The sequence below is a fragment of the Hyaena hyaena genome, unplaced genomic scaffold (assembly GCF_003009895.1).
Source record: "Hyaena hyaena isolate Hyena2069 unplaced genomic scaffold, ASM300989v1 scaffold_1712, whole genome shotgun sequence".
NCBI classification, from domain to species: Eukaryota; Metazoa; Chordata; class Mammalia; order Carnivora; family Hyaenidae; genus Hyaena; species Hyaena hyaena.
The window spans coordinates 184,374-210,640 of NW_024082340.1; the positions used below are offsets into that span (position 1 = coordinate 184,374).

At 37.8% G+C, this 26,267-nt stretch overlaps 1 protein-coding gene across 4 annotated transcripts in view; it reads left to right on the top strand.

Moving 5' to 3' along the window:
• The window catches only part of ABCB7 (ATP binding cassette subfamily B member 7), a 158,108-nt gene extending 132,250 nt beyond the window's left edge, over positions 1-25,858 (top strand). For 3 of the 4 annotated variants that reach the window (XM_039224678.1, XM_039224680.1, XM_039224679.1), the window contains 4 exons: positions 374-545; positions 3,501-3,604; positions 9,959-10,066; positions 24,568-25,858. In XM_039224678.1, coding sequence (XP_039080609.1) covers positions 374-545; positions 3,501-3,604; positions 9,959-10,066; positions 24,568-24,783 — 600 coding nt within the window. In that variant the 3' untranslated portion in view covers positions 24,784-25,858. The remainder of the gene's footprint in view (positions 1-373; positions 546-3,500; positions 3,605-9,958; positions 10,067-24,567) is intronic. The other variant, XM_039224681.1, reaches the window with a different exon arrangement.
• Positions 25,859-26,267: the final 409 nt, after the last annotated feature.

Genomic DNA, 26,267 nt, shown 5'->3' on the forward strand with positions numbered 1-26,267 from the left:
GAGAAATAAATAAATACATTGTTAGTGTCATACAACTGTTAAAAAGAATGAGGTAGCATTACTGATGTGAACAATTTCCAAGGTATGTTAAGTGAAGAAAGCAATTTATAAAATTATATATTTATAGATATAGATACAGTATAACTCCCCTATGTGGGAAAAAATGTATGGCATATAAATGCATCAAAAATCTGGACTGATACTCAACACATTGTTCTTGGTGATTAGTGCTGGGGAGGGAAATTAAATTGCAGAGATGAGAAGGATTATAAAGGGGTTATCATATTTTACTCTTTATGTCTTTACTAAATTGTTTGAATTTTTTGTAATGAACATACATGTATATGTATATATATATATAAATCTGTTCCAGGATGCTGTCCTCTTCCACAACACCATTTACTACAACCTCTTATATGGAAACATCCATGCTTCACCTGAGGAAGTGTATGCAGTGGCAAAATTAGCTGGACTCCATGATGCAATTCTTCGAATGCCACATGGATATGACACACAAGTAGGGGAACGAGGACTCAAACTTTCAGGTAATCAGAGATTTTAGATCTGCCCCTCCACTTGTATAGAGCCATTTTCTAGAAAATGTAATGACAGAGTACATACCTAGTGCTCATCCCATCACTTTCAACAAGGTCTTAGCCATCACTGCAAATAATTCAATATGCTGGAAATAACTTCTCAAGTCATGCAATTATTTTTGTTTTCACTTACAGCTGCATACTTTAAGTACTTAATAGTAGATTACTGATACATGCTCAGATCAGTGTTAACTTATCATCCATAATTTTAATATTAAAGGAAAGCCAAGACCATTATCCACCTGAGAAAGTAGTAAGAATAGGGAAAAGTAATTTGATAGTAAATAGGGTATCTCATCATAATTTCCTTTTCATGTTTTCAATGCTTTAGACTTCCTTACATTTGATATACTTAACTGCTGTAGTGTCTTTATAACTACCTTCATTTTCATGTCCTCATTGGTTCAGTGGTCAAGTAAATTCGGGGGCTTGTACGTTTCTTCTAAGTGTTTATACATATTTTTTCACCCCAAATTATTTGAATTCCAGAAGTGTAATGCTATCCTAATACCTGAAAGTATTACTCTAACCCATATACACACTATATTCTTTACATTTATTCTCCATTATAGTTTAATTTAGGGAGGAAATGTGTAGATTAGGGATGGAGGTGAGGCAAAAAGAAAATGAAGAATACTCTGCATAAATTTTAATGAATCCCCATTGCTTTTCATTATAAACTGGCTTCATTTATTCACAACATTGATTAGGTACATACTACGTACAAGCTAATATGCTAAATGATTTGAGAGTTAAAAGGATGAAGCAAAAAGGGGCTTGCCCTCAAGGAATTTGCAGTCCATTAGAAAGTTTTGATCTAGGTTTAGGAAATCTTAAGCAAAGATTGTTTTCAAGTTAGGTTGGTTTGTAGTTTTTTGTTTTTGTTTTTTTTATGTTTATATTTGAGAGGCAGGGAGAGCCGGAGAGTGAGTGGGGGAGGAGCAAAGAGGGAGGGAGACACTGAATCTGAAGCAGACCTCAGGCTCTGAGCTGTCGGCAGAGAGCCCAGTGCTGGGCTTGAACTCATGAACCACGAGTTCATGACCTGAGCTCAAGTTGGATGTTTAACCCAGGTGCCCCTGTTTTTTTCTAATTTTTAAAAAGTACCCATTGCCTTATAATACCCATTGTCTTACAGCTAGACTTCTCTAAATAAGCATTTGTATTATTTACTGTCTATGTTAATACTTATGGTAGGTAACAAACAAATGTTTCTTCTCCAAGTTCCAAAATTCTATTGAATAAAATTGAAACTGGGTTGGTGTTTGCACTTGAAATTTCTGAGGCAGGTCTAAACTAGTCCTTCCTCTGAGTATCTACTTCTTTTAGGAGCTTCCTGCTACTGAATTGCTAGGTGGGTAAGCAGATAGTTCTGGTATGATGCCTGCTTTGGTAGGAGAATTTTGATCTTACTGAATGGGAAAGAATGTGGATAGTATAAATATAAACTTATGCACTTAGACATAAGGAGCTCCCTTTACTGGTTGGAAATAATAATTGCAGAAGAAATAAAACAATATTTGGTGTACCAGATAATAAGTAGGTGGAGCTTGCTTCCTGAAGAGATTACTAAAGCTGAAAAATACAAGTTTGTTCAGACATTGATAAATTAATGGATAATGGAATAGAAGCCCAGGGGAGCATATTCAGGAAAGCATCATCTTCTATACTTCCAACTATAATTCTGTGTATGATTGATGACCTTAGACCTACTGGAGTCCCATTGAAGGAAGAAAAGATTGTTTTGTTTTCACTAGAGTATATTTAGGAATAAATACAAGCTTGCAGATTATGATACGAAGAGCATTGGATTGGGAGTCAGATTTAGTCCAGATTCCACTGGAATTTGCTCTGTGACCTTGAGCAAATCAGGAAACCTGTTTCTTTTCTGTTTTAAAATTCTGCTTTCCTAAGGTGAAATAAGAGGTATTGAGTATATAAGGGTATATATACTTAACTTTGAAGGGTGCTATGAAAATAATATCTTCCAGAAAAAATCCTTGAGAATAATACTGGCTGAATGGTACTTTTTTGTTAAGAAATAAATTTATTTCTTTGTTTTAAGTTTTCTTTTAAGTGTTTGTTTATTTTTGAGAGAGAGCGTGAGCAGAGGAGGGGCAGAGAAAGAAGACAGAATCCCAAGCAGGCTCCGTGCTGTCAACACAGAGCCCAGTGCAGGGCTTGAACTCGTGAATCATGAGACCATGACCTGAGCTGAAACCAAGAATCAGATGTTTAACCAACTGAGTTGCCCGGGTGCCTCTATATTTATTTGTTTTGAAGGGTGGGGTGCAAGGGTGAGGCAGAGAGAGAGGGAGAGAGAGAGATGCAAGCAGGTTCAGCGCTGTCAGCGCAGAGTCTGATGTAGGACACAAATTCACGAACCATGAGGTCATGACTTGAGCCAAAATCAAGAGTCAGATGCTTTAAGCAACTGAGCCACCAAGGCGCCCCAAGATATTCATAGTTTCATGTCTTCCAAGTTTCCAGATTTCAGATACTGAATTTAGTTTTGTCTTTGTCAATTCTCTAATATTGAAATTGTTCTGAGATGCTGTCCACTGGGAAGTAATATAAGGTAATGTAAAGTAATATTATATAATGAGCATATTTATGGTGAGAGGAATAATTGTGGAATCAGAGCTGTTACTTCTCCTTTTTCTCTTCACCTGCCACAGTGTCAGAATCCAGAATTACATTTATGTTCCAGAGCAGGGTGTATAGTTTGTCAAAGAATATCATATATATGAACTTATTAGACTCTTACAACTGAGTAAAATGAACAGTGATCAGAGTAGAGGTAAATGTTAAAGGCCATTACTTGGTGGTTATGATCAGTGGAAATATTAGAAACAAAAAATGTCTTTATGTTATATATCCTTAAACTAAATTTTTCTTTACCAGGAGGAGAAAAGCAAAGAGTAGCAATTGCAAGAGCCATTTTGAAGGACCCCCCAGTCATTCTCTATGATGAAGCCACTTCATCATTAGATTCAATTACTGAAGAGGTAAATGATAATGAAAATGCCATGCTCTTCAATTCTCAGTGCTTAACTTTTCTCCTTGGAAGTTTCAGTAAAATGGTTACATTCTTTTGTATTTTGAATGAACTTCAGTAGGAGGTACTATAGAGCAAAATACCTGGCCCTTTTCCCCTATATAGCAAGTGTTGCTAACTATCAAGAATGCCAGATTGCATTGATATCACATTGTTAAGTCCATTTGTAAAAGTGTCTCCTTTTAGAACCATGTGATTGTTGTATTATCCTTGCATCTTGAAAAGCTTGTAAGAGAATTGCCTAATCTGCTGACAAAGAAAAAATGTTTTAGTCTTTCTATTACCTCTTAACACTCATGAAAGCAGGTCGTGTAAATTATTGTGATAGTATACACCAGAAAGTCTTTAACTTATCATGGAGCAACTCACTGATAGTACAAGTCAGGCACACATACCCTGTGGTGATAGTATAAATTTATATTCATTTCACAAAAAAGGTTTTGCAACACCAAGATGTTGTGACGCTTGATATCATGGTACTACCTAGCAACTACGTTATACTTCATAACATCTTTGCATTAAATATAAAAGTCTTAATAATAAAGACAATTTCATGAATGGATCCCCTTAATCTAGAACTGAAAATAGGCAAATGTTATCTGTCAGTTATCTCCATTCACCTACATTTTACTCGAATATGTAGTAAAAACCTAGTGTTGAAGGATAGGCCTAATTTCAGCTTTACAGCATATATGGCATAGTATTTCCATATGTAGTTAAGTTTCAGGGCATATAATTCGATCTGCCATATGTTTAAAACAGTTTAACATCTAAGTGGCTTGTTTAGCATGAGGATTTGTTATATTTAAAGGGAATCTTAAGGGGCACCTGGGTGGCTCAGTTGGTTAAGCGCCCAACTTTGGCTCAGGTCATGATCTCACGGTTTGTGAGTTTGAGCCCCATGTCGAGCTCTGTGCTGACAGTTAACTCAGAGCCTGGAGCCTGCTTCAGATTCTATGTCTCCTCCTCTCTCTCTGACCCTCCCCTGCTCCTCTCTTTCTCTCTCTCTCTCTTTCTCTCTCTCCCTCTCTCTCTCTCAGAAATAAAGACATTAAAAATATTTTTTATTTTTTTATTTATTATTATTTTTTTTACAAATAGTTTATTGTCAAGTTGGTTTCCATATAACACCCAGTGCAGAAGATATGAACAGACACTTCTCCAAAGAGGACATCCAGATGGCCAACAGACACATGAAACGATGCTCAGCATCCCTCCTCATCAGGGAAATACAAATCAAAACCACACTGAGATACCAAATCACGCCAGTCAGAGTGACTAAAATGAGCAAATCAGAGGACTCTAGATGCTGACGAGAATGTGGAAAAACAGGCACCCTCCCACACTGTTGGTGGGAATGTAAACTGGTACAGCCCCTCTGGAAAACAGTGTGGAGGTTCCTCAGGAGGCCATGTGTAGCAACAAGACATTAAAAATATTTTAAGAAAATAAGGGAACCTTAAGCAAGGCCACACTCCATTCATAGGGGTAATAGGAATCTGCTTACAAGAACTGTATACGTAAAAATGTATCATTCATATTTACCACAAATTATAAGTCCTGACAGTCATTATTTGAGTCATGTAGCTTCATTATTTTCTAGATCATAACTCAATAAGAGTTAGTAGACAACTCCCCACCAAGGGAATGAGTTACTAGAAGATTTGGTAAATTTTAATGAGCCTTTTTAAAAAGTTCTTGAGAATAAGGAGAGTGAGTCCATAGACATCACAATTTTTCTTAAATTGACCCTGCACTTAATTTTCAGTCTTCCCTAGTCTTCACTTCTGGGTAACCATCTATTCTTGACCATTTTATTCCTTTAATAAATACAGTGTTTAGAAATGTCTTTAAGGACCCATTGGGTATATGGCCAACCTCACACTGCGATTTCCATCCTGCTAGCTATACTTAGATCCAGGTTTCCAAGTATAACTGAATATATACACAACTCTCTTATACTTTAAAGGCAGTGAACAAAAATGTGTTTTGCAAACGGATTCTTAAATACAGAGAATAAATTAGTGATTGTTAGAAGGGAGGTTGGTGGGAGATTGGGTGAAATAGATTAAGGGGATTAACTGATCATGATGAACACTGAATAGTGTATAAAATTATTGAATCAGGGTTGCCTGAGTGGCTCAGTTGGTTGAGCATCTGACTCTTGATTTCAGCTCAGGTCATGATCAGGGCTGTGGGATCGAGCCCTGTATTGGGCTCTGTGCTGAGCATGGAGCCTGCTTAAGACTCATTCTCTCTCTGTCTCTCTCTCCTTCTGCCCCTCCCCCTGCTTGTGCTCTCACTTTCAAAAAAGAAAAAAATTATTGAATCATTATGTCATACACCTGAAATAAATATAACATTGTTAATTATACTGTAATAAAAAATGTTTTCCAGAATTCATTAAGAAGACAGAATACTTTCTTTCCTGTTTCCTTCCTTTTGCTCTTTATTCTTTTTTTTTTTTTTTTTTTAAAAATAGTTTATTGCCAAATTAGTTTCCACATAACATCCAGTGCTCATCCCCACAAGTGCCCTCCTCCATGTCCATCCTCCCCTCCCCCCCCACATCCATCAGTCCTCAGTTTTTATCAGCATTCAAGAGTCTCTCATGGTTTGCCTCTCTCCCTTTCCCCCACCATTTCCCCCCTTCTTCTCCCCCTTGTTCCTCAGTTAAGTTCCTCCTAATCCTCCTATACGTGCAAACATGATATTTGTCCTTCTCTGCCTGACTTATTTCGCTCAGCATAACACCCTCAAGGTCCATCCATGTTGCTACACATGGCCAGATTTCCTTGTTTCTCATTGCCATGTAGTAGTCCATGGTATAGATAAACCACATCTTCTTGATCCATTTGTCCTTTGATGGACACTTAGGCTCTTTCCATGTTTTAGTTATTGTTGAGAGTGCTGCTAGGAACATTGGGGTACATGTGCTCCAATGCATCAGCATTTCTGTATCCCTTGGGTAAACTCCTAGCAGTGCTATTGCTGGGTCATAGGAGAGTTCTAGTGTTAGTTTCCTGAGGAACCTCCACAGTGTTTTCCAGAGGGGCTGCACCAGTTTACATTCCCACCAACAGTGTAGGAGGGTGCCCGTTTCTCCACATCCTCGCCAGCATCTAGAGTTCTCTGATTTGCTCATTTTAGCCACTCTGACTGGCGTGAGGTGGTATCTCAGTGTGGTTTTGATTTGTATTTCCCTGATGTCTTTTGCTCTTTATTCAGTTAGGTTCACTCTGTTGACTATTCAGGGCCAGTGTCTCAGTTATTCCCTCTGTTTATAACTGGGGAATTTGGCCCATTTCTTCTGAATCTTGTATATTTTGGGGAAAAATGGATTCTAAAAACTTGTGCCAATTTAATGTGCCCTGTATAGAATGCTTGTGTTCAAGAAAGGCCAGAGGTGGGGCTCCTGGGTGGCTTAGTCGGTTAAGCATCCGACTTTTGCTTAGGTCATGATCTCGTGGTTCGTGGCTTCGAGCCCCGCGTCAGACTCTGTGCTGACTGCCGGCTCGGAGCCTGGAGCCTGCTTCAGATTCTGTGTCTCCCTCTCTCACTGACCCTCCCCTGCTCGCGCTGTCTTTCCCTCTCCTAGAAATAAATAAAACATTTTTAAAAAATTAAAAAAAAAAAAGAAAGAAAGGCCAGAGGTGTTGGGAGGAAGCTCTCCTTCCTTCTAGTGTAAGGGGAAATGGAGCTAGATGTATCATTCTCAGCTTTATCTCATTGTCATCAAGTGACAACTTTGCTCTCTGTGTAGCCATTTCCATCCTCTTGCTGCTTTTCTTTTTTTCAGTTTATGACATTAAGGGTTTTTGTTCTTTTTAAATTTTATTTTAGTTCCAGTATAGTTAACATAGTGTTATATTAGTTTCATGTGTACAATTTAGTGATTCAACAATTTGATATATCATTTACTACTTATCACAACAATTGCACTCCTTAATTCCCATTACCGATTTCATCCCATCCTCCCAACCACTTCCCCTCTGATAACCATCAGTTTCTTTTCTATAGTTAAGAGTCTGTTTCTTGGGGCACCTGGATGGTTCAGTCAGTTAAGCATCTGACTTCAGCTCAGGTCATGATCTCACGGTTGGTGGCTTCGGGTCCCACGCTGGGCTCTGTGCTGAGAGCTAGCTCAGAGCCTGGAGCCTGTTTCAGATTCTGTGTCTCCCTCTCTCTCTGACCCTCCCCTGCTCACGCTGTATCTCTCTCTCTCAGAAATAAATAAATAAATAAATAAAAAGAGTCTTTCTTGATTTGTTTCTGTCTCATTCTCTCTCTGCCTTTTTTCCTTTGCTTGTTTGTTTTGTTTCTTAAATTCCTCTTATGAGTGAAATTGTATGTTATTTGTCTTTTTATGACTGACTTAGCATTATACTCTGTAGCCCCATGCATGTCAGTGCAAATGGCAGGATTTCAGTTTTTATGTCTGAATTATCTTCCATTGTATTTTTTTTATAATAGTTTATTGTCAAGTTGGTTTCCATATAACACCCAGTGCTCATCCCAACAGGTGCCCTCCTCCATGCCCATCACCCCCCTTTCCCTCTCCCCCACTCCCATCAGCCCTCAGTTTGATCTCAGCATTCAAGAGTCTCTCATGGTTTGCCTCTCTCCCTCTCCCCCACTATTTTTACCCTTCTCCTCCCGAATCGTCCTCCGTTAACTTCCTCCTAATCTCCCTATATGTGCAAACATATGGTATTTGTCTTTCTCTGCCTGACTTATATCGCTCAACATAACACCCTCAAGGTCCATCCATGTTGCTACACATGGCCGGATTTCATTCTTTCTCATTGCCATATAGTATTCCATTGTATAGATAAACCACATCTTCTTGATCCATTTGTCCGTTGATGGACACTTAGGCTCTTTCCTTCTTTTGGCTATTGTTGAGAGTGCTGCTATGAACATTGGGGTACAAGTGCCCCTATGCATTAGCACTCCTGTATCCCTTGGGTAAATTTTTAGCAGTGCTATTGCTTGGGCCTTAGGGGAGTTCTATTGTTAATTTTTTGAGGAACCTCCACACTGTTTTCCAGAGGGGCTGCACCAGTTTACATTCCCACCAACAGTGTAGAAGGGTGCCCATTTCTCCACATCCTTGCCAGCATCTAGAGTCTCCTGATTTGTTCAGTTTAGCCACTCTGACTGGCGTGAGGTGGTATCTCAGTGTGGTTTTGATTTATATTTCCCTGATGAGGGATGCTGAGCATCATTTCATGTGTCTGTTGGCCATCTGATTGTCCTCTCATTGTATATTTAAATTAAAAGATCTAAATTTATAGAAATGGGCGGAAGACATAAACAGACATTTCTCCAAAGAATATATCCAGATAGCAGACAGACACTTGAAAAGATGCTCCACATCACTCATCATCAGGGAAATGCAAATCTGAACGACAATGAGATATCACCTCACACCAGTCAGAATGGATAAAATCAAAACCACAAGAAATAACAAGTATTGGTGAGGATGTGAAGAAAAAGGAACAAAGGTGCCCTGCTGATCAGAATGCAAACTGATGCAGGTAGTCTGGAAAACGGTATGGAGGTTCCTCAGAAAGTTAAAAATAGAATTATTCTATGTTCCAGTAATTGTGGTACTGGGTATTTACCCCCAAATTACAGCAACACTCATTGAAAGTGATACATATACCCTTGTGCTTATAGCAGCATTATCTACATTAGCCAAGATGTGGAAGCAGCCCAAGTGTCCATTGATCAATGATGGATAAAGAAGTCAGAATACTTTTCAGAGGGAAGTTTGCTTAAGTTAAATATACCCAGTTGTCTTTGTTGCCCTGTCTGTTCTCTAAGTTTGAACTAATCAAAAGCAAATGTTCCTGTACCCTTTGAGTTTCCTATCTTTCTATTCATTGTTTTGTCATTTTCTGTATCCTATTACTTGATTCCTACTTCATTTTATTTTTTTTCTCATAGGCCAGATAAACGTCATAACCAGCATGTTCCTGATACCACTGGATTCATCATTATTGTTTGTTTGTTTTTATGTATAGAAATATCCACCTTCTCTCAGTCTTTGTAATAAAGAAGTGTTGCCTATCTCAAAGATAATTTTTTCCATGATAATGTCATAGTTGCCTTCTCATGTTGGTCTATTTTCTCCTCCTCTTAGTAATTATTTACATTAGGGTAAATATTTGGTAGTGGTATAAAGTTTATATAATACAAAATCAATTGGCATTTTATATGTTCCTTTAAGAGATGTATGATTATTTTAATTTACATTTACCTAATGGATTTCCTACTCTTCTTGTTGTCAAACTTGCAGACTATTCTTGGTGCCATGAGGGATGCAGTCAAACACAGAACTTCTATTTTCATTGCCCACAGATTGTCAACAGTGGTTGATGCAGATGAAATCATTGTCTTGGGGCAGGTAAGAGATTTAACTTCAAAGTTTAGTATGTGGTGGACTTTTGGGAAGATGGCAGAGTAGGAGGATCCTGAGCTTACCTGGTCCCACGGAAACACGTAGATAGCCACATGAGTGCAACTAACATAGAAAACACCTGGAAGGCTGACACAATAGACTTTGCAGTTTATTGCAGAGAGAAGGCCACATTGAAAAGGATAGAAGGGGCAGACACTGTCTGGAACCAAAGTCCCACTGACACTAACCATGAACAGAAGGAACACCACAAACAGGGGAAAGAGGGAGGAGTAGACCCCACACCAGGTAACCCAGGCAAGGAGGAACTACATTGGAAAGACAGGTCCCCATAACATTAGGCTTTGACATTTATAACAACGTGGGTGGAACTGGAGGGTATTATGTTAAGTCAAATAAGTCAGGCAGAGAAAGACAGATACCATATGTTTTCATTCATATGTGGATCTTGAGAAACTTAACAGAAGACCATGGGGGAGGGGAAAGGGAAAAAATATTTAGAGGGGGAGGAAGCAAACCACAAGGGACTCTTACAAACTGAGAACAGGGGCGCATGGGTGGCTCACTCAGTTCAGAGTCCAGCTTTGGCTCAGGTCATGATCTCACAGTTTGTGGGTTCGAGCCCCATGTCGGACTCTTTGCTAACAGCTAGCTCAGAGCCTGGAGCCTGCTTCAGATTCTGTGTCTCCCTCTCTCTCTGACCCTCCCCCACTCATGCTCTATTTCTCTGTCTCAATAATAAACATAAAAAAAAAGGACTGAAAACAAACTGAGGCTTGATGGGGGAGTGGAGAGGGGAAATTGATGATGGGCATTGAGGAGGGCACTTGTTGGGATGAGCACTGGGTGTTGTATGGAAACCAATTTGACAATAAATTATATTAAAAATTAGGCTTTGAAAGACTATGGGGCTTAACTTTGTGAGTTTTGACAAACATTGGGACTTAATGCCAAGTTCTTTAAAAATTAGCTGGGTTAGCTGTGGGAAGCCCAAAGGGCAATAAGAAATGAAGTCCTTGGCTTTAAATAGCCAGCATAATAAACAAAGAACAACAACAAGAAAAACCCCACCAAGATATAGAATAGAAGCACCACTTCGAAAATTGCCTGGGATATACATGAAGGACATTTATTTACTAATCTCAGAATGTGTGCAGGAGGGGCAGGGATCAGTAGGAGATTTCTCTAAGAACAGAAGAGGTGTTGGGTGCCATTTTTCTCCACCCCACTCCCCTGTCTAGATAGCCATGCAGTTGCAGGAACTAGCAGGAACACTCTACCTATCTTCCCAACACAACGTATACTATATCCTGCATTCTGGATATTCTTCCCACTTAGCAAGCATCCCTCCAAAGCAGCTCCTGCCAAGACAAACCCTGTACGCAGCCCTGACGGGGAGCTGCACCACTCCAAAGTGACTACTGTCCTGGATTGAGGAGAAGATAACCACACACAGCAGTGCAACTGAAGCAGTGTCAGACAGACTGGGTAGGCATCTGGTCTAATTGTTGGCCCTGCTCACCAAGAGAAACCTCTTAGGGAAAGGCAGGTTGACCCTCACCTTCAGATTGACCCTGAAGGTCCGTGCTGCTGCAGCCCTAATAGATGGATGGGGGCAGGCATCTGGTTTGATTGTAGGCCCTGCCTACCACTGAAAACCTCTCAGAGGACAATAGAGAGTACCCTGCTATTTGGTATGATGGCAGCCCAGGCAAAGAGGCTGAACTACAAGCCTGTAGTAGCCCCAGACTCATTCCTTAACAGCACAGGGACCAAAACCTGCCTGGTATGCCCATGACTGTAGGCAAACAGAGCTACAACAGTAGGGTGCACACCACCCACTAGGAGACACCCCTAAAGCTCCTGGTGCTGATGAACAGTGGACATTATGCTACAGGACACCCAGAGGACCTCTTCTTCATAAGGCCACCCCTTTCCAGATCAGAGACTTAGCTTACTTTCCTAATACAAGCACAAAAAAATGGGCAAAATGAGGAAACAGAGGAATATGCTCCAGATGAGAGAATGAGACAAAACGAAAGCAAAAGAACTAAATTAAACAGAGATGAGCAATATGCCTGATAAAGAATTCAAAATTATAGTCAAAAAGACACTCACTGGACTAGACAAAAGAGTGGAGACTCTCAACATTTAACAAAGAGAATATATAAAAAAGAACCAATCAGAGATTAAGAACTTCATAAATAAAATTAAAAATACACTAGAGGGAATGATTACCAAAAGAATGGATCAGTGAGCTAGAAAACAGAGTAACAGAAAGAAACCAAGCTGAATAGCAAACAAATAAAAATTAAAAATGAGAATAAATTAAGTGAACTCAGTGACATCACTATGGATTCCAACATTCACATTACAGCATTCCCAGAAAGAGGAGAGAGAAGAGCACAGAAAATTTATTTGAAGATATAATAGCTAAAAACTTCCTAACTCGGGGAAAGAAACAGACATCCAGATTCTGCAGGCACACAGAGCCCACAACAAAATTAACTCAGAGAGGTCCACAGTAAGACACATAATAATTAAAATGGCAAAATGTAGTGATAGAGAACGTTGAAGGCAGCAAGAGAAAAGAAGAAAACAGTTATATTCAAGGGAAATCCCACAAGGCTTTCACCTCATTTTTCAGCAGAAATTTTGCAGGCCAAAATGGCATGGTATATTCAGAGTACTGACAGAAAAATAATCTGTAACCAAGAATACTCCATTCAACAAGGCTATCTTCAGAATACAAGTAGAGATAAAGAGTGTCCTAGGCAAATAAAAGTTAAAAGAGTTTATCACCATTAATCCATCCTTCAAGGAAAATTAAAAGGAATTCTTTGACTGGAAAGAAAAGGCCATAATTAGGAGTAAGAAAATTATGAAAGGAAAAAAGTTCACAGGTAAATGCAAACATATAATAAAAGTATATTAATCACTTATAAAACCTTGAGATTAAAGAACAAAAACAGTAAAATCAATGATATCTACAAAAATTTGGTCAAGAGATTTGCAAAATAAAAGGATGTTAAGTATGACATATATATATGAATCTTGGGTTAAGTAAAATTTTAGTACATTTAAAATGACTTCAAAGTCCACTGACCATCAACATAACATAAGACGCTACATACATAATATATATATGAACCTAATGGTAACCACAAATCAAAAACCTGTGGTAGATACACAAAAAGTAAAGAGGAAGTAATTGGAGCATGATACTGAAGAAAGCTACCAAATCACAAGGGAAGAGAGAAGGTAAACATGGAAAAAAAAGAAAAACTACAAAAACCAACCATAAAACAAGTTACAAAATGGCAATAATAACATACCAGTTATTTACTTTGAATGTAAGTGGACTAAATGCTCTAATCAAAAGACATGAGATGACTGAATGGATAAAAAATAAATGCCCCATTTAAACACTACCTACAGGAGACTAAGGTCAGACCTAAAGACACATGGAGATTGAAAGGTTGGAAAAACATTTCACCTTGTAAATGGAAGTGAAATGAAAGCCAGGAGAGAAATACTTATATTGGACAACAGAGGCATTAAAACAAAGATTGTAATAAGACAGAAGGACACTGCATAATGATAAAGGGGAAAATCCACCAAGAAGATATAACCGTTGTAAATATTTATGCACCCAAAATGGGAGCACCCAAATCATAAAGCATGTCTTAACAGGCTTAAAGGAAGAAATTAATACAATAATAATAATTTAACACCCCACTTATATTAATGGATATTTCATGCAAACAGAAAATTAAGGAAACAGTAACTTGGGATGACATATTGAACGAGATAAAACTACATCATATATATTCATAACATTCTATCAAAAAACATAATTTTTTTTTTCAAAAAACATAATTTTTAAGTGCACATAGAACATTCTCCAGAATAGATCACATGTTAGGGCACAAAGCAAATTTTATGAATTTAAGAAGATAAAACCACATCAAGCATCTTTTCCAAAAAAAAAAAAAAGATATGAAACCAAAACAATCAATTGCAAGAAAAATATGGAAAAAAACACAAAGCTAAGCAACATGCTACTAACCAACCAGTGGATCGACAAAGAAAGAAAAAAATTAAAAAATACATGGAGACAAATGAAAATGGAAACATAATAGTTCAGATTCTTTGGGATGCAGCAAACCTCTTATGAGGTAAGATTATACCAATATAGGCCTATCTCAAGAAAGAATAAAAATCTCAAATAAAGGAACAAACAAAGACCAAAGCCAGGAGACAGAAGGAAATAGTAAAGATTAGAGCAAAAGTAAATGATAGAGAGACTTAAAAAAATAAAAGAATAGATCAATAAAACCAGGAGCTGGTTATTTGAAAAAAAAAAATCAACAAAATTGATAAACCTTTAGCCAGACTTATAAAAAAAGAGAGGGAGAAAGGACTGAAGATCAGAAATGAAGGAGGAGAAATAACAATTGACACCACTGAACTACAAAAGATAATTATAGGAGAATACTATGAAAACCTATATGCCAGCAATTTGGACATCTAGAAGACATGGATAAATTATAGAAATATAAAACTTTTCAAAACTGAATCAGGACATAATAGAGAATTTGAACGGGCCAATTGCTAGCAATGATAATCCATAATTTAAAAACTCCCAACAAAGAAAACTCGAGACCACATGGTTTCACAGGTGAATTCTACCAAGCATTTAAGTAAAAGTTAATACCTATTCTTCTCAAACAATTCCAAGACATAGAAGAGGAAGTAGAGCTTCCAAATTTATTCTGTGAGGCCAGCATAACCAAGATACCAAAGCCACATTAAGACAGCCAAAAAAAGTGAACTACAGGCCAGTGTCTATGATGAACATAGATGGAAAAATCCTGAACAAAATATTAGCAAACTGAAGCCAAGAGTACTTTTAAAAAAAAATCATTTGGGATGCAAGGGTCGTTCAATATTTGTAAATCAATTAATACATCATATCAAGAGAAAGGAAAAAAACGTATAATAATCTCAATAGATGCAGAAAAATCATCTAGCAAAGTACAACATCCATTCCTGATAAAAATTCTCAACAAAGTAGGTTTAAGGAGAGTTATACTTGAAGGTGCCTGGGTGGCTCAGTTGGTTAAACCTCTGATTCTCAACTTCAGCACAGGTCATGATCTCACAGTTGTGAGTAACATCAGTCCCCGTGTCAGCTCCACACTGAGCATGGAGCCTACTTGGGATTTGCTCTCTCCGTCTCTTCCCTGCCTATGCTCACATGAATACATGCATTCTCTCTCTCTCCCTCCCTCCCTCTCTCTCTTTAAATATTTTTTTAAAGCAGAACATACCTCATCATGATCAGGCCATATATGGGAAACCTACATCTACCATCATACTTAATGGTGAAAAACAGCTTTTCCTCTTAGATCGGGAATATGATAAGAATGTCCACTCTTACTTTTATTTAACATAAGACTGGGAACCCTAGCTGCAGCAATCAGACAAGAAGAATGAAAAAGCATCCAGAATGGTAAGGAAAAAGTAAAATTTTTCACAGAAATTCAGTGAAGTCAGTAAAGTCACAGGTTACAAAATTAATGTACAGAAATATATTGTATTTCTATACACTAATGAAGTAGGAGAAATTTAAAAAAATCCCAGTTATAGTTGCATCAAAAGTAATAATATACCTGGAGATAAATTTAAGGAGATGAAAGTTCTGTACCATAAAAACCATAAAACATTGATGAAAAAAATTGAGGATGACACAAAAGGAAAGATGTTTTATGTTCATGAATTAGAAGAATAAATATTGGGAGGGGGGAGGCAAGATGGCGGAGAAGTAGGGAGCTCTGTACATTTCACTCATCCCCCCCATCTCTCAAACAGAGAAGTCCTGAAGCCATAGGAACCCTTACAGTATCCAGGAGTTTGGGAGGAAAAGGAAACAGTCTGCTGAGAAAACCTTATAGTGGCTACCTCAAGAAAAGAAGCCAAAGTACACATGGTGGAGTGTCCCAAATACCACTACGAGTAGGAAAATAAAATAGCCAGGGTCTCAACAAGAGAGACCAAGAGTCACCATTCAAAGAACACTTTCTGAACGGACAGGCCCTGGACAGTGAAGAGCCTACTTTGGTACAGCAGCACTCACAGGTGCAGAGTGCATAACAAGCTTCTAAAACTAACAAAAGATAGAAAGCTAACCAAAATGATGAAATAAATAAAAGAGCTCTCCTCCAAAGAAATCCCAGGAAGAATTGACAGCTAAAGAACTCCTCAAAACAGATCTAAGCAACATAACTGAACAAGAATTTAGAACAATAGGCCTAAAATTAATCTCTGGGCTTGAAAAAGCCATGGAAGACATCAGAGAAACTATTGCTACAAAGACTATGGAGCTTTAAAATAGTTGTGATGATTGGGGCGCCTGGGTGGCTTAGTCGGTTAAGCGTCCGACTTTCGCTTAGGTCATGATCTCACGGTTCGTGGGTTCGAGCCCCACGTCGGGGTCTGTGCTGACTGCCAGCTCAGAGCCTGGAGCCTATTTCAGAATCTGTGACTCCATCTCTCTCTGACCCTCCCCTGCTCATGCTGTCTCTCTCTCCGAGAAAAAAAAAAAATAGTTGTGATGAATTAAAAAATGCTATAAATGAGGTGCATAATAAACTGGAGTCGTCCAATGCACGATTTGAAGAGGCAGGAAGGAGAATAAGTGCTTTAGAAGACAAAATTATAGAAAAAGAGGAAGCTGAGAAAGAGATAAACTGATCCAGGAACACGAAAGAAGAGTTCGAGAGCTCAGTGATACAATCAAACGGAATAACATCTATATCATAGGAATTCCAGAAGAGGAAGAGAGAGGGAAAGGCGCTGAAGGAGTCCTTTAACAAATTATAGCAGTCAACTTCCACAATGTGGGGAAGGAAACAGAAGTTGAAATCCAAGAGGCAGAGAGAACTCCCCTCTGACATAACTTGAATCGATCTTCTGCACGACATATCATAGAGAAACTGGCAAAATATAAGGACAAAAAACAATTCTGAAAGCAGCTAGGGAGAAAAGGGCCCTAACATACAAAGGGAAACCTATCATAGTGGTGACAGACCTATCTATTAAAACGTGGCAGGCCAGAAAGGAATGGCAGGAGATCTTCAATGTAATGGACGAAAAAAACATGCAGCCAAGAATACTCTATCCAGCAAGCCTGTCATTCAGAATAGAAGGAGAGATAAAAGTCTTTCCAAATAAAGAAAAATTTAAAGAATTTGTCACCACTAAACCAGCTCGACAAGAAATCCTGAGGGGGACTCTCTGAGGGAAATGTTGCAAGGAATGCAAGATACTAGAGACACCACCAGAACAATGAATCCCACAAAGGACTAAATGCTCCAATCAAAAGACATAGGGTAGCAGAATGGATAAAAAAAGAAAATTCATCTATTAGCTGTCTACAAGAAACATTTTAGACTGGAGAACACCTTCAGATTGAAAGTAAGGAGATGGAGAAATATCTACCATGCTACTGAAAGTCAAAAGAAAACTGGAGTAGCTATACTTCTATCAGACAAACTGGACTTTAAAGTAAAGACAGTAACAAGGGACTAAGAAGGGCATTATATAATAATTACAGGGTGTATCCATCAGGAAGAGCTAACAATTATAAATGTCTACACACCAAATATGGGAGCTCCTAAATACATAAAACAATCACAAACAGAAAAACTTTTTCTTTAGTTTATTTTTTTACAAATAGTTTATTGTCAAATTGGTTTCCATATAATACCCAGTGCTCATCCCCACAAGTGCCCACCTCCATGCCCATCTCCCCTCTCCCCCACCACACCCGTCAGTCCTCAGTTTGTTCTCAACATTCAAGAGTCTCTCATGGTTTGCCTCTCTCCCTCTCCCCCACTATTTTCCCCCTTCTCCACCATGGTCCTCCGTTAAGTTCCTTCTAATCTACTCCTATATGTGCAAACATATGGTATTTGTCCTTCTCTGCCTGACTTATTTTGCTCAGCATAACACCCTCAAGGTCCATCCATGTTGCTACATATGGCTAGATTTCATTCTTTCTCATTGCCATGTAGTATTCCATGGTATAAATAAACCACATCTCCTTGATCCATTCGTCCGTTGATGGACACTTAGGTTCTTTCCATGTTTTGGCTATTGTGGAGAGTGCTGCTATGAACATTGGGGTACATGTGCTCCTATGCATCAGCACTCCTGTATCCCTTGGGTAAATTTTTAGCAGTGCTATTGCTGGGTCATAGGGGAGTTCTATTGTTAATTATTTGAGGAACCTCCACACTGTTTTCCAGAGGGGCTGCACCAGTTTACATCCCCACCAACACTGTAGTAGGGTGCCCATTTCTCCACATCCTCGCCAGCAAATCAGTCCTCTGATTTGCTCAATTTAGCCACTCTGGCTGGCGTGAGGTTGGTATCTCAGTGTGGTTTTGATTTGTATTTCCCTGATGAGGAGGGATGCTGAGCATCGTTTCATGTGTCTGTTGGCCATCTGGATGTCCTCTTTGGAGAAGTGTCTGTTCATATCTTCTGCCCATTTATTTACTGGGTTGTTTGTTTCTTGGGTGTGGAGTTTGGGGAGTTCCTTATAGATTTTGGATATTAACCCTTTATCTGATATGTCATTTGCAATTATCTTTTACCATTCCGTCGGTTGCCTATTAGTTTTATGGATTGTTTCCTTTTCTGTGCAGTTTTTATCTTGATGAGGTCCCAATAGTTTATTTTTGCTCTTGATTCCCTTGCTTTTGGGGATATGTCAAGTAAGAAATTACTGCGGTAGAGGTCAAGGAAGTTGTTTCCTGCTTTCTCCTCTAGGGTTTTGATGAGACACACCTGTTTCACGTTCAGATCCTTTATCCATTTTTAGTTTATTTTTGTGTATGGTGTGAGAAGATGATCTAGTTTCATTCTTCTGCATGTTGCTGTCCAATTCTCCCAGCACCATCTGTTAAAGAGGCTTTTTTTTTTTTTCCAATGGATACTCTTTCCTGCTTTGTCAAAGATTAGTTGGCTGTACACTTTGGGTCCAATTTTTAGTTCTCAATTCTGTTCCATTGGTCTATGTGTCTTTTTTTGTGCCAATACCATACTGTCTTGATGACAGCTTTGTAATGCAGGCTAAAGTCTGGGATGGTGATGCCTCTGTTTTGGTTCTTCAATATTACTTTGGCTATTTGGGGTCTTTTGTGGTTCCATACAAATTTGAGGAGAGTTTGTTCTAGTTTTGAGAAGAATGCTGGTGCAATTTTGATTGGTATTTCATTGAATGTGTAGATTGCTTTGGGTAGTAATGACATTTTAACTATATTTTTCCAATCCATGAGCATGGAATGTTGTTTCATTACTTTGTGTCTTCTTCAATTTCCATCATAAGTTTTCTATAGTTTTCATCATACAGATCTCCTATATCTTTGGTTAGGTTTATTCCAAGGTATTTTATGGTTTTTTGTGCAATTGTGAATGGGATCAGTGTCTTGATTTCTCTTTCTGTTGCTTTATTTTTGGTGTATAAAAATGCAACCTATTTCTGTACGTTGATTTTTGTACCCTGCAAGTTTGCTGAATTCTTCTGTCAGTTCTAGTAGGCTTCTGGTGGAGTCTGTCGGGTTTTCTATGTAGAGTATCATGTCGTCTGCAAAAAGTTAAAGTTTGAATGATTCTTTTAATGTACTGTTGTATTTAATTTGCTAGCATTTTGTTGAGGATTTTGGCATCCATGTTCATCAGGGATATTGGCCTATAGTTCTCTTTTAGTCAAGACTTTGGTTTTGGAATCAGCTAATGCTGGCCTCATAGAATGAGTCTGGAAGTTTTCCTTCTAGTTCTACTTTTTCGAATAGTTTAAGAAGAAGTATTAATTCTTTAAAGGTTTGGCAGATGTCCTCTGTAAAACCATCTGACCCTGGACTTTAGGTTGTTGAGGTAGTTTGATTACCGATTCAATTTCTTTGCTGGTTATCAGTCTGTCTCAGTTTTCTATTTGCTTCTGTTTCAGTTTTGGTAGTTTATATGTTTCGAGAAATTTATCCATTTCTTCCAGATTGCCCAATTTGTTGTCTTAACATTTTTCATAATATTATCTTATAATTGTATTTCTGTGATGTTGGTTGTGATTTCTCCTCTCTCATTTGTGATTTTATTCACTTTGGTCCTTTTATTTTCCTTTTTCATTCATCTGGCTGAGGAGTACCGATTTGTTTTTTTCCCCCAAAGAACAATCTTCTGGCTTCATTGATCTGATCTGTTGTGGTTTTTTTGTTTCTATATTATTTGCTTCTGCTCTAATCACTGTTATTTCCCTTCTTCTTCTGGCTTTATGTTTCATTTGTTTTTCTTTTTCTACCTCTTTTAGGTGTAAGATAGCATTATTAATTAACAAGATTTTTCTTGTTTCTTGGGGTTCTTGGGAGGCTCAGTTGGTTGAGCATCAGACCCAACTTCAGCTCCAGTCATGATCTCACAGTTCATGAGTTTGAGCCCCACATCAGGCTCTGCTGACAGCCTGGAGCCTGCTTCAGATTCTGTGTCTCCCTGTCTCTGCCTGCTCCCTGCCCCTCAAAGTAAGCAAACATTAAAAAAGATTTTTTTTTGTTTCTTGAAGTGGACCTGTATTCGTATATATTCTCTCTTATGACCACTTACATTGCTGCATCACAAAGATTTTAGACTGTCGTGTTTTCATTTTCATTTGTTTCCACGTATATTATTTGTTTCTTCTTTTATTTCTTGGTTGACCCATTCATTGTTTAGTAGCATATTCTTTTGCCTCCATGTGTTTGTGGTCTTTACAAATTTTTTCTTGTGATTGATTTTAGCTTTTGTAGTGTTGTGATCAGAAAATACCCGTGGTATGATATGAATCCTTTTTGTACTTGTTGAGGACTGATTTGTAACCTAATATGTAATCTGTTCTGGAGAATGTCCTATGTGCACTTGAGAGGAATATGTATTTTGCTGCTTTAGGTTAAAATGTTCTGAATACATCTGTTACGCTCATCTGGTCAAGGGTTTCATTCAAAGCCAGTTTTTCCTTGTTGATTTTATGCTTAGATGATCTGTCCATTGCTCTAAGTGGGGTGTTAATATCCCCTACTGTTATTTTATTAATATCCATGAGATTGTTTATGTTTGTTATTGTTTTATGTGTTTGGTTATACCAAGTTTGGGGCATAAATATTTATAATTTTTAGATCCTGTTGGATAGACACCTTTACTCGGATATAATGCCATTCTTCATCTCTTTTTACACTCTTTGGTTAAAAGTCTAGTTTGTCTAATACAATTATTGCTTTCTTTTTTAAAGATTTTAAATGTTTATTTGTAAGAGGGACAGAGCACGAGTAGGGGAGGGGCAGATAGAGAGGAAGCAAAGAATCCAAAGCAGGTTTCACATTCTGAGCTCTGAGCACTGAGCCCTACTTGGGGCTTAAACTCAAAAACTGAGAGGTCATGACCTGAGCTGAAGTCTGGCTGACTGAGCCACCCAGGTACTCCCCACCCCCCACTTTCTTTTAACATCCATTTGCGTGACAAATGTTTTTCCATTTTCCTCACTTCCAGTCTGCAGATTTTAGTTCTAAAATGATTCTCTCATAGGCAACATGTAGAGGGGGTGTGTTTTTTTTATCCCTTCTAATACGCTGTGTCTTTTGATTGAAGCCTTTAGTTCATTTTCATTCAGAGTAATTATTGATAGATTTGAATTCAGTAATAGATATGAATTATTGATACTAACTTTTTTTGTTGTTGTTTCTGGAGAGTTTTATAGCCCTTGTCACTTTGGGCGTTTCTTTCCCACTCAAGGAGTTCCCTTTAATATTTCTTCCAGGGCTTGTGTAGTGGTACATACTCCCTTAGTGTTTGTCTGGGAAACCCTTTATCTCTTCTTCTATTCTGAATGATAGCCTTGCTGGATAGGATATTCTTGGATGCAGACTTTTCTTCTTCAGCATGTTGAATATATCCTGCCACTCGCTTTTTGCTTGCAAAGTTTCTATGGAGAGATCTGCTGCTAACCTTATTTGTCTTCCCTTGTAAGTTAAGGACTTCTTTTTTCTTGCTGCTTTCAAGATTTTTTCCTTATATTTTGCAAGTTTAATTACAATATGTCTTGTGGTTTGCCTGCTTTTGTTGATTTTGATGTAGTTCTCTATGCCTCCTGGATTTGGAAGTCTGTTCTCCAGACTAGGGAAGTTTTCAGCTATAATTTCCTCAAATAAACCTTCTGCGTCCTTTTCTCTCTTCTTCTTCTAGGACTCCTTTGATGTGAATGTTATTACATTTCCAGGAGTCACCACGTTCCCTAAGTCTACTTTTGTGATACAAGAGTTTTCTTTTCCTCTTTTAATCAGCTTCCTTATTTTCCATAATTCTATCTTCTGTTATCACTTAATTTGTTCCACTGCTTCCATCCTTGTGGTCATTGCATCCAGTCAGTTTCAAATCTTGATTATTATATTTTTTGTTTAAGCCTGACTGGTTTTAAGCTCTTTTATCTCTGCCCTAATGAACTCTCTGGTGTCTTCTATGTTGTCTCCTGGCTCTTTGTCCCCAGAGAGGTCTCTCAGATGGCTCTAAGAAAGGGGAGCATCTCAGGAGATCCTCAGATCATGCCATTTTCCCCCAGGTTACCTGCCTCCCTACTGTACAGGAGCACTGCTGCATCCTCAGAGCTCTATACCAGCCACACCGAAGATCTATAAAACTCCAATCTTTGAGCTCCACTGGTTGATAAACCTCACCAAAGTCAGCCCCTTTCATTTTCCCAGTCAGTGGCTTTGAGGAAGTGTTTCCCTTGTGTTATCCCCTGTGCATTCCTCTCTCTCCACTCTCTCCACTCCACAGCACTTGTGATTCATTTCTCCCCCCAACCACATCTCCACACCTCCTACCTTCTACAGTGTGGCTGCCTCTCTCCCTCTGGTTGTGCAGTTGGTTTTGTCAATCCTCAGATCAGTTTCTTAGATATTCAGAATGATTTGATAGTTATCTAGCTGGGTTTGAGGGACAAGACCAGACCAGGGTCCTCCTACTACTCTACCATCTTAGCTCCTCCTTTTTTATATTATTTTTACTTTTGAACCATGGTAATGTTATTATATACTTAAAATATTGAAACTCAACAAGGATTGGGAAATATAGAAAGTGATTACAAACAGAAGTGAAACTAACTGCATAACAAATTTATAACATAAATACACAAAAGAAAAACAACCCAAATAACTATTGGACACATCACTCTGATTATTTACCCTCAGTGGAACATAAGACAAAAGGAACTCAAAATTTGAACCTAATACCTGTTATTGGTATTAGTATGGGAGTAGCCATTTTGAAGCTATTTTGTGTATATTTTAAGACTGAGCATGTGAGTAAATATATTGATATTGGAAAACAGTAGTCTTACTCAGGAGAAGAATACAAATATGGAATGGGAGGAGAAGAGGAGCATCCTTGTGATGTTATATTGGAGCAGATTTGTCAGCATGAATTCAAGATGATGATAAAATTCCTAACTGTTCTTTGAGAAAACCTAGAAGTTGGAGTGCCAGTGTGGTGCAGTTGGTTGAACGTCTGACTCTCGATGTTGGCTCAGGTCATGATCCCAAGGTCATGGGATTGAGCCCCACATCATGTTCCATGTGTATGTAATCCATGGGGAGTTTTGTGCCAATGAAGTGGTCCACATATACCAAGATTAAGAACTACGTTCTTCATAATCCTGAGGAATTTAAATAGCTGAGCAAAAAAGTTCTTTTTAAAACTGCCTAACTAGCAATAAAAGAGGAGCCTTAAATTAAACACTCAGATGTGGGAACAAATTTTAGTTATTTTGCTTAAGGGTATATTTGTAAAGGTCTTATAAACAGGAATACCAGTAGAAGTGACAAAATTCCTTTTGTCTCCCAGCATGTTTAACAGTAGCTGTCAAGAGACAAATTAATTGTAGATAAGAGTTTGGAATCTATACCAAATTTGTGCAGTGTTAGGCTTAATATCCATTGTTAACAAAAATAGCTACTGGAAGAAGTAAGCTTTTCTTGGAGAAATTTTTTTTTATTTTAAAGTACACATAAGGATTTCAGGGTATTGTTTTTAAGTCCCCGTAATAAATACCAGTGCTTTTGATTAAATATTTTCCACTTATAATTGCCTTTAAATTTTTTTCACCTTCCTTTTCTGCCCTTCAAAATGAAAAGTAGAACATTAGAATTTTATTCAAGTGAGGTGTTTTACAATATATGGGATTTCGTAGCTTTTTGTTTGTTTTCTGGGTTAATAGCTTAACAGTAAAGAAAGCATTCCTACCTCAATTTTTTCTACTTGTACTATGGATGAGGAATTGGGAGGGGTATTTTAATGATTACTAATCCTTCGACATCCTTAGTTAGAAAGTACTATGTATTTTCAGTTATTATGCTACTTATATGACCTTTTTCTATGTTTCTCTTGCTTTTTGTTTTTAGGGTAAGATAGCTGAACGTGGTACCCACCATGGTTTGCTTGCTAACCCTGGCAGTATCTATTCAGAAATGTGGCACACACAGAGCAGTCGTGTACAGAACCGTGATAACCCCAAATGGGATGCAAAGGAAGAAAATATGTCCAAAGAAGAGGAAAGGAAGAAACTACAAGAAGAAATTGTCAACAGTGTAAAAGGCTGTGGAAACTGTTCCTGCTAAGTTGCATGAGACTTTTTTTTGACACATTTACACTGAAGCAGAATTGTTTTATTTTTTTAAAAAAATCATACATTCCCATTTTCTATAATCCTTCTTTTAGTAAGATTTATTTGAAAAGGAATTTGAATTTTACATCTTTCACAATCTATTTAATGTGACATCTATATTTATCACCATATTATTTTCTTGTTACTGTCTTAGTTGTACCCAAAACATAGTTTTTGTTACTAGTTGACTTTACCCCATTTCCATTTTTGAGACCTAATAGCCATTTGATATCCATACCAGATGAATTATATTGGTTTCCAAATTTTAGTAGTTTTTTAAATCTCCTTTATGCTGACAAGTTAAATGGAAAGTATCCATTTCTTAAACAACAAAAGAGGGTAGTGTAAGTTCATGGCTTCTCAGCCTCCCTCCCCACTGAAATACTACAATGATAGATATCTTTATTTGTGGTTTTTAAAAGCAATTGCCACTGTGTAGTTTTGGAAGAAAAATCTCCCTTAATTCTCATGTATGTATGTATGTAGAATGTTCTTCATCATTAACCATCATCTTTAGTCGTGGGAATTTTATTTTTTCATCAAAATGAAGTATTGGTTTTGTTTTGAACCAAAATTTATATCATTCTCTTTAAACACTTAAATCCGTGATGTAATTTGAGAGTGGTCATTCTGGGAATGATCTAAAAAGCTTAGGAAGCGAATTGTCTTTTCTATTTCCATCTTAACTATAGTGCTTTTGCTGTCTAAAGTTATAGAAAGAAACAACTAAATAGAATGAATGCAAGCACATGTGTCTGTGTGCACATGCTCACACATGTAGATAAAGCAACAACCACTTAAAAATTATTAATGACCTTTAGGCAAGTAGGAGAAGACTATGTATATGTACTCTGGATGATCAGAACTTGAATCTTTGTTGACAGTTCAGAATTTCTTACAAGATTTTCCCTTCCTTTGTTCAGTAATTTAATGAGTTCCTTTAAGTGTGACATAGCAAGGAAGAACCCAAACAAAATAATCAAGTTTTACCTGCTAGAAATAATCAATAAAATGTTGGTAAAAGTTCACTTAGAAGCTCCTCTCTTTTCCAATTTGAATAGCTTCTTTTCTTTTCGAAGAAGCTATTTTCTTTTTTTTTCTTTTTTTTTCTTTTTTTAAAGAATTTTTTAAACGTTTTATTTATTTCTGAGAGAGAGACAGCGTGAGCAGGATAGGGTCAGAGAGAGAGAGGGAGACACAGAATCCAAAGCAGGCTCTAGGCTCTGAGCTAGCTGTTAGCACAGAGCCTGACGCGGGGCTCGAACCCACGAACTGGGAGATCATGACCTGAGCCAAAGTTGGACGCTTAACCGACTGAGCCACCCAGGCGCCCTGAAGCTGTTTTCTTTTCATATGATTAGAGGTGATCTCTAAACCATTGGATTATGTGGTCATTAACCAGTATTTTCAGCTAATGAAAATTTGAATTACCTGAAA